Source organism: Dama dama, chromosome 28 (genome assembly GCF_033118175.1).
Source record: "Dama dama isolate Ldn47 chromosome 28, ASM3311817v1, whole genome shotgun sequence".
In the NCBI taxonomy this organism is placed as follows: domain Eukaryota; kingdom Metazoa; phylum Chordata; class Mammalia; order Artiodactyla; family Cervidae; genus Dama; species Dama dama.
The window spans coordinates 50,633,293-50,649,491 of NC_083708.1; the positions used below are offsets into that span (position 1 = coordinate 50,633,293).

Sequence of the window (16,199 nt, forward strand, 5' to 3'; positions counted from 1 at the left end):
GATGTTTAGGAAAGAATAGAACCTTCGATGTAGTCTTTGAACAGAGAAGCAGAGTACCAGAAGGCCAGAGTTGAGGACTTTGTAAGGCAGACCCTAAGACGATATCCCGAGCCAGGCAAAAAAATGACCAAAGTCTTAGCTAGAAACAGGACTAGAGATGTAACTCGGGCAGGCATCAGGAAAACAGTCACTGGGTAACTGAAGAAGAGAGGCAGAGCAGGAAGCAGGGCACGGTCTGTGGGGCGGAACGTTCTCTCTCTGGAGGAAGCTGTCTCTCAGAGACAGGCAGATGCATCACAGCTCTTTGGCTGTAGCACAGTGGAGGTAATAATATAGTACATACTACTTACACAAATGTAAAAAGGAAAATAATTTCTTTTTCCTGGACAGGGAGATGTCATGGTAGGCTGTGACAGCACAGAAGTGATATATAAGAAGTGTCATATAAGCAGATAATCCCACCGGGTAGAGAAGAGGAAAGGAGTGTTGGGCATCTGCTGATTTGCCTGTAGAGCATTTCATCTTCCTTCTTTGGTATCAACATTCTGCTTTTGCTTTGGAGAATCACCCCTCTTTCATTTCCTGTTCTCTTAGAGGGATTATAAACTAAGGTGTCCTATTCCCTATCCACTTTCTAACTCTAAATAGAACCATATATTAATACATAACGTTAAGAAGCAGGAAGGAAAGGGCATGTGTGCGTGCATGCATAGTCATGTCCAACTGTTTGTGACCCCATGGACTGTAGCCTGCCAGGTTCCTCTCTCCATGGGATTATCCTAGCAAGAATACCAGAGTGGGTTGCCTTTGCCACCTCCAGGGGACTTTCCTGACTTAGGGATTGAACCCGCATCTCCTGCGGCTCCTGTATTGGCAGGCAGATTACCACGGAGCCACCTGAGAAGCCCCAAGTATAGGGCACAAGACGGTTTAAACTAAGTGTTTTCCAATCCATCTTCATTTTCACAATGTTACTCTGATATAGACTAGAATTCAGGGATTGCAAACTGGCAGCCAGAAGGCCAACTTGGCCTAGAAATGTGTTTTTCTTGACTCGTGTAGTTTTTCTAGTGTGTTTATATGTCTTTACACAGGGCTTACAATCTTCTGACTACCACGTAGTCTAGTGTTAGTCACTCAGTCATATCTGACTTTTTAAAACCCCATGGACTCCAAGTCCATGGAATTCTCCAGGCAAGAATATTAGAGTGGGAAGCCATTCCCTTCTCCAGGGGATCTTCCCAACTCTGGTCTCCTGCATTGCAGGCAGATTCTTAATCTTCTGAGCCACCAGGGACCTTCTGCCTTATCACCAGCCCTAAGGTTTCAGGTGGACATGAAATGAGGGCAGACTGCTCATACTGAACTATGTCGGAAGCTTTACTTACATTTTTAATGTAATTGCCACAAGCTTATGAGGTACAAATGGAAAATGAGACAGGCTTTGAAATGAGACAGACCTACCTATAGAATCATCTTGAGTCTTTCTACCATACCTAAAACCCAATTCAACAATACCATCACTCATTTAATATACATTCAGTCTTTTAATATCCATTTACTCTTTAATATCAATTTATTGAATATCCTCAAGATGCATTTTTGAAGGTATAATGTTATGTAAAAGCAGACATGGTTCCTCTTCTCTTGAAGCTTACATTGTAGTATGTGTTTTAGTCACTTGGTTGTGTCCACGTCTTTGTGATCCCATGGTCTGTAGCCTACCAGGATCCTCTGTCCATGGGATTTCCCAGGCAAGAATACTGGAGTGGGCTGCCATTTCCTTCTCCACAGGATCTTCTTGACCCAGGGATTGAACCTGGGTCTGTCACAATGCAGGCAGATTCTTTACCATCTGAGCCACCAGGTAAGTAGTGTAGGATATAAATATTACCAATTACATGAAAAGTGAAAGTGAAGTCACTCAGTAGTGTCCGACTCTTTGCAACCCCATGGACGGTAGCCCGCCAGACTCCTCTGTCCATGGGATTCTCCAAGCAAGAATACTGGAGTGGGTTGCCATTTCCTTCTCCAGGGGATCTTCCCAACCCAGGGATTGAACCCAGGTCTCCCACATTGCAGACAGACGCTTAATCCTCTCAGCCACCAGGGAAGCCAATTACATATATTACTATAAAGTTGCACCTGTGGTGAGTCCTTCCAAAGTGAGCTCCATGGATACCTATAATAGAGGGAGTTGGTATAATTTACAGAGATCATGGAAGACTTCTCTGGGGGTTAGATATATGAGAAAAGATCTGAAGGATGTGCAGTAGTGCTACGAAGGGGAAGGAAGCACATTGGAGGCAGAGAGAACAACATGTACACAGACCTTGCAGAAAAGTGTGTGCACGCCACATTGCTTCAGTCATGTCCAACTTTTTGGGACCCTATGGGCCATAGCCTGCCAGGCGCCTCTGTTCACGGGGTTCTCCAGGCATGAATACTGGAGTGGGTTGCCATGCCCTCCTCCAGCAGATTTTCCCGACCCAGGGACCAAACCTGTGTCACTTGCATTAGCAGTAGGAGTCTTTACCCAGTGAGCCACCAGGGAAGACTTCAGTGTCTTATGTTGTTGTGCAGTCGCCCAGTTGTGTTTAACTCTTTACAGCTTCATGGACTGTAGCCCACCAGACTCCTCTGTCCATGGAATCCTCCAGGCAAGAATACTGGAGTGGTTTGCCATGCCATTCTCCAGGGGATCGTCCCGACCCAGGGATTGAAGCTAGGTCTCCTATATAGCACAGGAGATTCTTTATAGCTATATAGATTCTTCACAGGCTGAGCCACCAGGGAATCCTACTTCTTCTATAAATGACAGTATTTTTCTCTTTATATACATTGAGGCTCTGTTATTTGATATATATATACACTGAATACTTTTATCTTCTTGATGAACTTAACTCCATTTCTGTCAGATTCACTCTATTTTCCTTCAGCCTGGACTCTACTCCATGAGCCTGAACTTTATAGTTGCATCCCTGCCCTCTGCTTTTAAGTTGGCTTTGGCCACCAGTGATGAGGGACAATGCCTGGCTATTACTTTGGGGAGGGAAAGAGATTTCAGTACAGGTGCACCTTGGCAATATTGCGGGTCTGATTCTAGACCACAATAAAGTGAGTCACACAATTGGTTTCCCAGTGCATATATACACTATACTGTAGTCTATCAAATGTGCAATAGCACAATGTCTTTAAAAAATAAGGTCTACAACTTAATTAAAAGATACTTTATTACTAAAAAAAGTGCTAAACATCATTTGGGCCTTCAGCAATTCATAATCTTTTTGTTGATGGAGAGTCTCGCCTCAGTATTCATGGCTGCCGAATGATCAAGGTAGTGGTTTCTGAAGGTTGGGGTAGCTGTGGCAATTTCTTCAAATAAGACAAAAATGAAGTTTGGCATATTGATGATTCATGAATGATTTCTCTGTAGCAGAGAATGATGTTTGATAGCATTTTACCCATAGTAGAATGCCTTTCAAAACTGAAGTCAATCCTCTCAAACCCTGTTGATGCTTTTTCAGCTAAGTTTACGTACTAGTCTAAATCCTATGTTGGCACGTCAACAATTGATTAAGTTTGCTGTCCTACATGGCCCTGGCTTGTGGCACCCAAGAAGAATCATAATAGTATCATCAACGCTTACAGATCACCATAATAAATCTACTAATTAAAAAGTTTGAAATACTGTGATAGTCACCAAAATGTGACACAAGACATGAAGTGAGCAAATGCTATTGGAAAAGCGGTACTAACAGACTTGCTAAATGCAGGGATGCCACGAAACCTTTACTTTGTAAAAACACAGTTATCTGGGAGGCACAAGAAAACAAACCACCACAAAAACGAGGTCTGCCTGTACCTAATCCTTTAGCTCCTTCCTGCTGGGTTCAGGTTGACATTGGCTATACTCCTTCATTAAGGTAGCAAAGGTGCCTATTAGCTGGGTGGCATCTCCAGCAGCAGTTAAGTCTCCCTGGGTCCTGGCAATCTCTTTTCCCTTACCTCTTAAGTCTAAAAATAATCATGTCTCTGATGAGTTCTGGGAGCTTCACCATCACTTTTTGCTTCCTGGTAATACCACCCGCATCTTTGTAAAGTGCCCTTTCATTAAGCACCTTACAACTCCGTCTCTTGAGCATGTCATCTGTTACTTGCTGGGGGTTCATACTGATACACCACCTATGAAAGTAGTAGCTTAAATTATTTCAAAGAATTTATTAATTCTTTACACTCCACTCACTTGTTTAACCAAACTGACTACTCAACAACAGACACTTGAAAAAGGAAAAGGGGGTCTATTTCGCTATTACACCCAAGACAAACTATATGCGGACGAAAGGGCAATAGAGAATACTCAAATTACAGCAGGACATTTAAATGAGAAAGTCCCATGTTTTCTTGACACTGAAGACGGCTGAACGATGTTATCTCTGATTTAGACTGAAAAGTCTTTACAAAAGTGTCCAAGGTTAAGTGTCTTAAACCTGTCCCGATAATGTTGTTAAAGGTTGGGGGGCGCGGGGGAGGGGGGACGCGCAACAGTTTTTATACTGAAATCAAGTTCCATGTGACTTACTCAGTGTTTCCACCCACTGGAGTAACCTCATTTTTGCACCTGCCATGTCCACTATCCATGAACAAAAGGCATCTTCGACCTCAACAAAGCAGCTGCTGGGACTAGCCCAGGAACGAGAGGCTCAGGCGCGGCCCTCAGACACTCGTTTGCGATTGGCTCCAGTGGAGCTCTTTTCTTAAGTTCGCCCAGACTGCAAACCCCGCGGTCCCTAAACCTTGTTCACCTTAGCCCGTTTCCTTCTTAAGTGAGGCCCCGCCTTCCGGCCCAAAATACCAATTAAAACTACCAAAGCAAGGGGGAAAAAAATAAGAAAGTAAAAATGCAGAAAGCCTTACGGAGTCCTCGACTGGAAGATTCTCGCGAGAACTTCAGGAGTGCCGACGGGTCCCTCAGAGATCTCGCGAGCGCACCTCCGGGGGCGGGTTTCTCCGTAGCCCCGCCCTTCTTGAGCGCGGCGGCTTGGCGGGAATTTCGTCTGTTTGGGATCTAGACCCCTGGACTCGCTGGCCCTGGCCGGCACGGCTGGGGCGGGTCTCGGGGACTCAGAGTGAGTAGGTACGATGTGCACCAAACCAAGGGCGCTGGGGTGTGCAGGACACCGGACCCCCTCGCCCTGTGGTCGGCCTGCGCAGATCGCTGCCTTGTGCGGACCTGGCGGGACTTGCCCAGGCGGGGAGAGCCGGGATTTGCTCTGGGCCCTCTGGATCCACGCCTGGAGTCGGCCGGGGAGCTTGCAGTTCAGACACTGCGGAGAAACTGGCTCAGTGCGGTGTAGTAACTTAGCGGAGGGCGCAGGTCTAGTCGAGCTCTGGGCTTGAGGCTGAATCTGTACTGCAAACATTTTTTTTTTCTCCCCCACTTCACCCTGTACTGGGCTGCAGGATCTGACGTAGACAGGATTTTTAAGTTCCTGCCACAGCCAGTCCGGGGCGCAGTGTAAATTCTGACAGCCTTGATATAGGGGAGTCGGTGGGCAGGGGCGGGGTGGTGGGGGGTATATATTTGTTGAGTATTTACTTCGCTTCTCGTTTTTTTCCTGTGTGCTGGGGGTGGGGGGCGTTTGGGGAACTTTCTGAGGTCACCCCAAATCTCTGGGCCCTGTCCCCCTCCAGGAATCACATCACAACTTCTTTGGAGCCCCTACTGATAGTCTTTAATGAACTCCAAACATTTCAGGACATGGTAAACAATGGATAACTGTCCCTCTGCGTCCACGTTTCTGACCGACAGCTTGGAACTGGAACTGGAGACAGAATGGTGCAGTCCCCCTTGCTTTTCTTGTGATTTTGACAACAGAGGAGGAGGAAAACATTTTTCTGGCGAGTCCTACCTTTCCAGCGGAGCTCTTAAGCGGTAGGTTAAAAAAAAAAAAATCGGAAACTGTTTTTCCCAATTCAGAGTTTAGGAGTCTGTTTAGGAATGTTATTTAATTAAGACTTCAGTCAATTAAACTTTAATGTTCATCAGGCACTGTTTTTGTAAATCGGCTCGAATTACCATACGGATGCACGCTAATAGTTCTGTTGGTTTCCTGTTAGAGCATACACATACCTGAAAGATTTTGGGGAGGATAATTTCCTTGCTACCTGCTGTTGTCTTACCTCACCGCTGCCTCAGCTTTGGAGTAGGGAGCCGGACACTAGTTTTAGCTTTTACTTAAAGTTGAATTATAAACTATCTGGGCTTTTTGAAGTGGCACATTTTTTTGTTGCCCCAGAGTCTTCTAATTCTCTATATTTATGCGTAGAGAAGTCTTATAGTTTTTTTTAAACTTTTTTTTTTTAACTTTCAAGTAAATGCTCCAGATTGTGTAAATTCACAGAAATATTATTCTTCAAATCTCTTGTCTTGAGCAGTTGTATATTCGTATTTCAGTAAAACTGCTGTTATTGAAATATTTTGGAAATACCTGCTGAGGCAGTTTTATTCAGAACGGAAACCATTTTTGTTGATTTTTACAATTGTACCTTCTTTCAGACCTTGAAAGATGTTATTCAACTTGATTATGCCCATCTTTAGACAGGACTCAGAATAACTTTAACTGTTTTAAAAATTAAATGTCCCCTCAAAGGGTGAAATTCTACAACTGAAGACCACTGTTGAACACAGATGGAAAGTATGTCCCCTATGGAAAGTATGTTCTACCTTTTTCCCTGAAGTTATAGTGCTCTTTAGCTAAACTTTTCTTTTTAAAAAAACACAATATAGAGTTGAATTCTTAATATAGTTCATTTGTAATATTAGTGAGATACGGGATACCAAGGCATTACCTGACTTTTAACATTGTTGACATGTCATGGGTAATATGGATTCATATAATGCCAGAAACTCCTGCTATAGTATGAGATACAGCATACATTTCATGAAATTGAATCAGAATTTTTATTTCAGGGTAATTTTGAATCTTGATCCTTTACCAACTAATTTTGAAGAGGATACAGTGGAAATATTTGGCATTCAGTGGGTTACTGAAACAGCATTAGTGAATTCATCTAGAGTTCTGTTTCATCTATTCAGGTATGTTTTGCCTTTTTTAAAAATCTGCCATTGAGTGAATATGCTGTTCAGTTTGTGTTTTTGTTTTTGCTTTGTTTTTTGCTTTCAGTTTTAAGTTACATTTCTGGGTGGTTTCTACACTTGATCTTAGCCAAAAGGCCGAGAAGCAATTCTGGGTGGTTTCTAATACTGATATTACAAAAACACCTGTAGGATTGTGATTGCTGCTTACCTGGTTATCTTATCAGTAACAACACTTAAGCAGTAATGCTTAATGGAGTAATGGTTTTAATGAGTTTCTTTTTTTAGTGGTTTTGCAGAATTTTATTCTGCTGTATTTGACATTGGACTTCTGCAGTGGCTCAGTAGTAAAGAATCTGCCTGCAATGTAGGAGACGCAGGAGACATGGGTTCAGTCCCTGGGTCTGGAAGATCCCCTGGAGGAGGAAATAGCAATCCACTCCAGTATCCTTGCCAGGGAAATCCCATGGGCAGAGGGGCCTGGTGGGCCACAGTACATAAGGTCACAAAGAGTTGGACACGACTAAACACACACACATATTTGACATCATTTACTGAAAACAAATATTTAAGGCTTTGAAGTATTCCATAACTTTGGAAGAAAAATAAAATACTTTTGCTGCTTTTTGTTGTTCAGTCGCTCGGTCCTATCTGACTGTTTGTGACCCTGTGGACTGCAGCACACCAGGCCTCCCTGGCCTTCACTATGCCCTGAAGTTTGCTCAAACTCATGTCCATTGAGTCGATGATCCTACTCAACCACTTCATCCTTTGCTGCCCCCTTCTCCTGTCCTCAATCTTTCCTAGCATTAGGGCTGCTTAATAGACTTAATTTTTCAGTAATCTTTAGAGAATGAACTCAGACTTTTCAGACTGTGTGATAGAAATATGATTAATTAATCTGGACAACATTAAAAAATGTTAATGAAAAATTTTAAACATACTCAAATATAGAGAGAATAGTGTAATGAGCCCTCACATACCTTCCATCAGTTATGATGAACATCATGGTTTTGTCACGTTTCCTTCTGTCCCTTTCTGTCTACCTTTGGCTTAAATATTTTTAAAGCAGTTTCCAGGTATCATGCCATCTCACCCTTAAATACTTCAGTATGTATCTCTTAAAAATATGAACTTAAAAAAAATAAGCATTACCTCATTATCACAATTAATTAAATGGAAATGATTCATTATTATTTAAAACCCAGTCCATAATTCAGATTTGAGATTTGGAGTTACTTATCAAAGGCAAATATTGTCTCAAAATACATTGAGAATGTATACATGATAATTCTAAAGTTTACCTGAAAGCACGAAAGATCCCAAATAGCCAAAACAATCCTGAGAAAGAAGAACAAAGCTGGAGTGATCACATGGTTTCAAACTATATTACCAAGGGATAGTAAACAAACATCATGTTATTGCCATAAAAACAGACATATAGATGAATGGAACAGAATTGAGATAACAGAAATAAATCTACACCTAAATAGAGACAGTTAATTTATGGCAAAGGAGCAAAGAACATACAATAAAGAAAAGGCAGTCTCTTCAATAAATGGTGTTGGGAAAATCAGACAATCACAGGTAAAAGACTGAAACCAGGCCACCATCTTATACACAAAAATTAACTCAAACTGGATTAAAAGCTTGAATATAAGACCTGAAACAATAAAATATCTAGAAGAAAATAAAGGCAGCGATCTCACTGACATCAGTCTTAGCAATGTTTTTCTGGCTTTGACTCCAAAAGCAAGGGAAACAAGCAAAAAATAAATAAATGTGACTACATCAAACTAAAAAACTACACACAGCAAACAGTCATTAAAGTGAAAAGGCAACCTTCTGGAGGGGAGGTCATATATTTGATTAATATAAGGGGTTAATATCCAAAATATATAAAAAATTCATTTAACTCAACAACAACAACTCGTGAAAAAAATGAGCAGAGAATCTGAATAGATATTTTTCTAAAGAATAGTTGGAGTCAGCCAACAGGCACATGAAAGGATGTTCAACATGAGTTAAGGAAATGCTGTCATCTCACATCTGACTGTTATCAAAGAGAAAAGAAATAACAAAATGAAGACGATATGGAGAAAAGGGTCTATAGACCCTCAGACCTTGGTCTATAGACCGTTAGACCTTGTGGTCTATTGGTGAGAATGTAAATCGCTGTTAAAGCCACTATGGAAAACAGTATGGAGGTTTTAAAAAATAAGATAGAGCTACCCTATGACCTAGCTATTCCACTTCTGGGTATTTATCCAAAGGACATAGAAACATTAATTTGAAAAGATATGTTCATCTCCTGTGTTCATTCTAGCATTATTTTTAGTAGTCAGGATATGAAGATATAGAAACAACCTATGCGTCCTTCAATGGCTGAATGGATGAATATATGCATACATATATATATGCAATGGAATATCATTCAGACTTAAAAACAAATGAAATCCTGCCATTTGCAGCAACATGGATGGACCTCGAGGGTATTACACCTAATGAAATAAGCCAGAGAGTGACAAATACTGTATGACTTCACATGGAATCTAAATAAAGCAAATGAACAAACAATAAAACAAACTCATAGATACAAAAAACCAGTTAGTGGTTACCAGAGGGGAAGGAGTTGAGGACGTGGGTGAAAAAGGTGAATCGAGTCGACTGTATGGTGATGGAGAGTAATTAGACTTGTGATAGTGATCGTGTTGTAGTGTACATAGATGCGGAATTATAGTGTTGTATACTTGAAACGAACATAATGAAAAAAGTGTATACATGATATATTTAAATGAAAATAGAAAGGTTGAGTGATTTCTCCTTTCACCCTGATCCCATGGAACCTGTGCCATATTATATGTTTTGTTGGGAAAACAGTCTGAGTGATTCTGTATAATCTTAAACATTAAAGAATGAGTTTAGTCTTATCCAGGACATAGGTTATAAATATGGCTCTGTTTTTAGGGAGTTAAAAAAGGCAACTAGGAAGAATGGCAAGAGAAGATTATTGTGAGAAATTAAGGTGGAACATCATAAATTAAAATTTTCCCTGATTAGTCTACATTACATATTCTATTCCTTTTCAGAACTCCTATTGTGTAATTACATGACACAGTTTAACATTTCCTTATGTAACTGTTAACCTAGGATGTTTAATATAACTACCTTAAACTTCTTAGAGATATAAACAGTATCTTCTTGATGTTGAAATCTATGATATTTAATTTTTGAGATAAATGTAGCTCTTAAATATTTTTGGGAGGACAGACATAGGCATGTTTTATCTTCTCTCAAAGTGTTTACTACCTGAAGGTGATGCTAATAAACATTCAGGAAGCATCAAACATTATTCAGGAATGAGAGGCATTGAAGCTGTGTAAGAGATTTGGAAACACTATCTGTAACTAATTGTTACATGCTTTAAACTATTCAAAAACTAATTCTTACCCTATGTTTTTAAAATTAGGCAACAGCTCTACAACTTGGAAACCTTAGTACAGGCCAGCTGTGATTTTGGTAAGTTTTAAGGGTTTAAAGACAAAAAGAAATGGTTCTCTTGTTTCAGTGGATTGTAGATGGGTCTATGATGTGTCATTGGATATCATCATAACGTGAAGGAAGTCTTAGTTCAGCAGTTCAGAAGACAGTTATATTTAGTGTTCAGAAAAAGTATGACACTTAAATTTTGCTAGTAGATGAAATTTATGGCATTTTTTCCAAACCTGCAAGTAAAATTAAGTCTAAACATCTCTGAAGTGAATTAGGAACTTGCTTTGGAGGTGGGGAGTGTGGTGAAAATGCAAAGTGCCAAACCGCATGCCACCTTCTTGTTTTCCTTTTCTGCTTTGTTGTTGTTTTTTTATTGTGGGATAAGTGGTATAATTAAGGTAGTGAAGGGACTTGAAGGGCAGTGTGTTTTAGTACAGGCTAGCTGCCTCTCCTTTGAACAGTTTCGGTGCAGTATAGTCTTCAGAATCATGATTGTGTGGTCAGCCTGAGTTCCTAATAGTTCCCACCAGGACTGAATGGCATGTCAGGTGCTTAGCCTAGGATCTGTTGTTATGCCCAGCAACCACAGATCACGCAAAACACACCTTTGGTCAAAGAAGTGTTTTATTGGCTTAGGAAGCAAGGGGAGAAACGCATCACGAGGAACAGTTGGGGCCTCTCAGCAAGCAGAATTAGGGAAGGGGCTTGTGTAGGGTATGCGCTTGCGCAGACTAATTTTGGGTAGAGTTTAAGGGGGCTGCGGCTTTATTCTGGGTTTGATGCTGTTAGGAAGCTGGAGCGACTTGGTGACAGCGTATGGTAATTTTAAATTCTTGTTTAGAAGGTGGAACAAACAGAAGGAGGCAAGGGTAGGTTCTAGTTAGTGATGAGGCAGTAGTCACATTAACTGGCAGAGGGGGATATTCTGTTTTTGTACTTTGTTTTCGCGTGGTTGCGTAGTGCCCGTTTCTGTGTCAAACATGATCACTGAGGCGGTTTTTTTTTTTTTTTTCTTGTTTCGCCAAAATCATGGAGTGACTTTGTGTGATTATTTTTGATAATGTATGACTGTTTAATTTCATTAGAAAACTTCATGGCCTTAATTGTTGTCTGCTGCCAGGGCTGTTCTGCTTTCTCAGTTTGTCCTCAGTAAATATTAAATTTTCCTGTTCCGTTGTCACCCAAGTCCCTCCTTCATGTGCAAGGTGCTGGTGAATCAAAGAGGAAAATTATGCTACTGAAGAGTTTGCAGTTGAGTAAAACAGATAAACAAGCATAATTGGCATGGGAAATGGAAAAGTGTAATAATAAAGACGTGCAAGTTGCTACAGGAACCGAGGGGTTTATCTATTTATGTGCCCATTGCTGAATGATACCAGATCTGGGGCTTCAAGGATGAGGAGGACTTAGCCAGGCAAAAGCTTGTGGAGAAGTGTTGGGGATAGGCTGAGTTCAGGTATGAAACAATTTTGTGGCAAAGACATTTGATGTGTGTAAAAACATAAAGCTGGGAGGAAAGGGAGTAAGTGGTAATTATGTAGGTTGGACCTGACTATGTTAGGGATTAATTTTTGGAAGGGAGGCAATTATAGGTGTCTTTGTAAGCAGTGACAAAAAGTCACAATTTTACTTTTAAAGCCCTGGGGAGCCTCTACAAAAGTAGTGGAAACAGCGAAAATACCTTTACTATATAGAATGACTTAATTAAATTGGGTTTGTGGAAGGCATTTATTATGCAGGATTATTCCTTGAAAAGCAGTTATGGACCTAAAATCACTACAGTGGGCCATTTGTTGAAACGGTTACTTATTACACTGACATTTTGGCAATGATAGATTTATTGGGCAGGACTATCCCTATGTCAGCTTGAGCTTCCCAGGTGGTGCAGCGGTAAGGAATCTGCCAATGCAAGAGATGCAGGTTTGATCCTTGGCTTGGGAAGATCCTTTGAAGTAGGAAATGGCAACCCACTCTGCTGTTCTTGCCTGGAAAATTCCATGGGCAGATGAACCTGGTGGTCTCCAGTCCACGAGATTGCAAAGAGTTGGACACGACTGAGCGCACAGCACACACACATCAGCTTACCCCTCCATGTAGCTGTACCCAGGGTTTGTTAGTAAACTCCCGTAAACCCTTGGTCCTCAACCCTCTCCAGAAAACCCTTATGTAGGGTCAGTTACTGATGGACACATGGTTCTTGTTCTCCTGTTGATTTTACTCCAAGGATTGCTTTCCTCTTGAGGCAGAATAGTATACATAAATAATGTTACTATTTTTTTTTACTGCTACATGGTATTAAATATAGCTGTTAATGTTACTCTTTTTTTGGTATTGTATTTTTTTGTCTCTAGACATTTCATCTGGATTTTTTTTTAATGTTTTCCATTTCTGTTCTCGTATTTTTTTTAATCTGTCTTTAACATATTGGAGTATATCTACAGCTGCTATTTTTAACTTTAACTACAGATTCTTTCATCATTGTTATTTCCAGGTTTGTTTGCATTGACTTTTTCCTCCCAGTTTTAGGATATATTCTTCTGCTGTTTTGAACATTTAGTAATTTTTTTCTTGTGTGATGGACTTTGTAGCTTTTATATCGCTGCTTTCTGAGTTGTCTTGTATTCCTAAAACTAGTGTTGAATTTTGTTCTGGCTCATTGTTGAGTACTTGTAATCCATTGGATCTTTTTGAAGCTTGTAAATTTTGCTAGGACTTTTAAAAAGTAGCCTTTAGTCTAATGTTATTCAGTGCTAGTAAGGCTTCTCAGGATTTTTTCTGGTTTATTACTTTCTTTTAATTCTTGCTAGTGGGAACTTGAACTGTTCTTGATCTTCATAAGCTTTGTAGGGAATTGTTTTCTGGTATTTTTCTCTGGCCTGCAGATCAGTACTTAGCCAAAGACTCAAAAAGGACCCTCTGCACATCTCCAGGTTCTTTTTTGTGTAGCCACTTTTTTTTTTCTTCTTTGGTACTTTTGCCCTGCAAATTGAGACTTCCCTAAACTCAGATCTCATGTTTTCTCAAACCAATGATCTAGTCTCTGAATTCTTTGCCCCTGTACTGCAGCCTGGAAACTGTCTCTAGGTGGGAAGCTGGTATATCTTGGAACTCATCTCCTGTCTGGATTAGAGCAGTCTTGTGTTGCCTTTATCCAATGCCTGAAAACTCTTGTTTTAAGGATTTTTTTTTTTAGTTTTCTAGTTTAAGATGAGAGATGAGTAAATATGATTCCCTTTACTCCATTTTGGCTGGATGCAGCAGTTCACAGCAGTTGTTTTTTTAAGAGTACTGCCTTTTTGGGCTGAGAATTGTGCCACTGGGAGATTGTTACGACTTTTGTAAGCAAAGTAGAATTAAGCAAAGTAGAAGTGCATTGCGCTTGTTGATATGTAGATACATGCACAGTATGTTTACACTTAACATTCGTGTTTTGCCAAAATGGTATCCATGTTTGCTCGTTTGAATACAAATTTTAAAATAAGTTTTGCTTTATGTTTAATATGAATTCATTGCCTATAGTAAGAGTCTTTGTTTGTTTTTCCTCCTTTTCCTGCCTCTCTTATTTCGATGACTCCTCAAAAGTGAAAGTGAAAGTCGCTCAGTCCTGTCTAACTCTTTGCAACCCCATGGAATTCTCCAGGCCAGAATACTGGAGTGGGTAGCCTTTCCCTTCTCCAGGGGATCTTCCTAACCCAGGGATCAAAGCGAGGTCTCCCGCATTGCAGGAGGATTCTTTACCAGCTGAGCCACAAGGGAAGCCCAGGAACACTGGAGTGGGTAGCCTATCACTTCTCCAGTGGATCTTGCCCACCCAGGAATTGAACCACAGTCTCCTGCATTGCAGGCGGGTTCTTTAGCAAGTGAACTATCAGGGAAGCCCCTTTCTCCTCAGGTCTACTGCTGATAATCAGGCTCCTCAAATCTCCTCTCTGTAGATCTTTTCCTACAGGAACCATCTCATCAGTTCCTTTACTTCTAAATGGTAACAACAACAAAAGTTGAAACATTCCAGTCTCCTTTGCATTCCAGGCTTTCCATGTCAAACTGCCTGACATCTGTCCTTGGATTGCTCAATTCCAAGTACATCCATGATATCCTCCAAAACCAGCTCATGCTGCCCATGTTTTCTCCACTTATTACCTGGTGCTCACTGTTGCCTTTAAGTCATTCTTGATTCTTTCATTTCCTTTAAACTCATATCTAGTTCATCAAATTCCGAGTAGATTTATGATCAAAATATACTTTCAACCTATCCATTTTCCTGTGAGCTCTTGAATTACTGCTACAGGTCTCTTAACACATCCACCTTAGCACTTTTATAATCTTGAGTACGAAACCTGCTTTAAATGTATATCAATTCCTGTTCCTCCTAAATCAGAACCCAGTGAAAGGCCATCTACTGTATTTAGAATGAAATAAAAACTCATAATGACTTGTAAGGCTGCCTGTCACTTACTCCTGTTTTTCATTCAGCCTCAACCCATGCCATCTTTCCCTTACTTCAGTATTTACATCAGCAAAAATTATCTGTGTGGTTACTCTATGCAAAACATTCATAACCACTCTAGGGAAAATGAGTCAGCCAGAAAACAAAAGCAGAGAAAATATGAGGATTAGAGGAAAGTGAGGAGGAAGGAAGACTGGCAGCATGTGGTATCAATGAACCAGGTATAAGGAATACTTCTGTAAGGGCAAGTTAATTGAAGACAGGTGGTGTCCATTAGATTGGATAACACGGGTTTCACTGATAACTTAATAAGAGCAGTTTTTTTTGGGGGGGAAGGGCGGGGGATAGTGAGAATCAATTGAAACGAAAGGTAGAGAATTTCTGCTTATACAGCTTACAGAATTTTTTGTCACTGATCACTGATTCTTTAAACCATGATTAATGTTACCTGTTTTGGTTTTAGGGAAGATATCAACGCTGCATTGCAAGGCACACAATATTAGGCAGAACTGCATAACATTTCTTCATTATGTTAAAGTTTTCATCTTCAGGTAGGCTGTCAGATGAGTAATACGAATAATACATGAATTTCTGAGTGCAAATTTATCCAGACTCTAACTGCCTTTGGATCTCATCCTGTCTTAGGTCCCTGCAAGTACACAATGCTGAAAGTCATGTTCCTGTCCATCCCTACGAGACTTTGGAGGCACAGCTTCCCTCAGTGTTGGTTGATGAGCTTCATGGGTTACTCTTGTATATAGGACACCTATCAGAACTTCCCACTACGAATACAGGAGCATTTGTAAATCAAAACCAGACCAAGGTTTGATTTGTTATATTTAATTTTTGAAGTACCAGTTTTTGTTTTCTTCTTACATGTAATATTCATTCAAGAATGAGGGAAATGAGTCAAGAGTGTAGTTCTTGGACCTGACTACGTGAGTTGAAATACTGGCTCCTCCTTCTATTAATTATGTGCCATTGGGCAAATAGCACCTCTTGCTTCAGTCTTCTCATCTGTGTAATTGGTTTAGCTTCCTGGAGTTATTGGGAGAATTGAATAAAGTAAAGTACATTAAGTGCTTAGAAATAGTTTACATTGAATCACTGATAGCTCTTCTAATTTGTAATAGTGCAAATGCTTAAACATTTCAAAGCAAG

The 16,199-nt window shown here is 40.4% G+C and overlaps 1 protein-coding gene across 3 annotated transcripts in view; it reads left to right on the forward strand.

Moving 5' to 3' along the window:
• Positions 1–5,016: 5,016 nt before the first annotated feature.
• Positions 5,017–16,199, forward strand: part of MMS22L (MMS22 like, DNA repair protein) — a 124,365-nt gene continuing 113,182 nt past the window's right edge. The window contains exons 1-6 of one of the 3 annotated variants that reach the window (XM_061131884.1): positions 5,017–5,137; positions 5,759–5,935; positions 6,974–7,099; positions 10,569–10,618; positions 15,502–15,589; positions 15,684–15,861. In XM_061131884.1, coding sequence (XP_060987867.1) covers positions 5,772–5,935; positions 6,974–7,099; positions 10,569–10,618; positions 15,502–15,589; positions 15,684–15,861 — 606 coding nt within the window. In that variant the 5' untranslated portion in view covers positions 5,017–5,137; positions 5,759–5,771. Of the gene's footprint in view, positions 5,138–5,758; positions 5,936–6,973; positions 7,100–10,568; positions 10,619–15,501; positions 15,590–15,683; positions 15,862–16,199 lie in introns of those variants that run through there. The other 2 variants (XM_061131885.1, XM_061131886.1) reach the window with 2 other exon arrangements.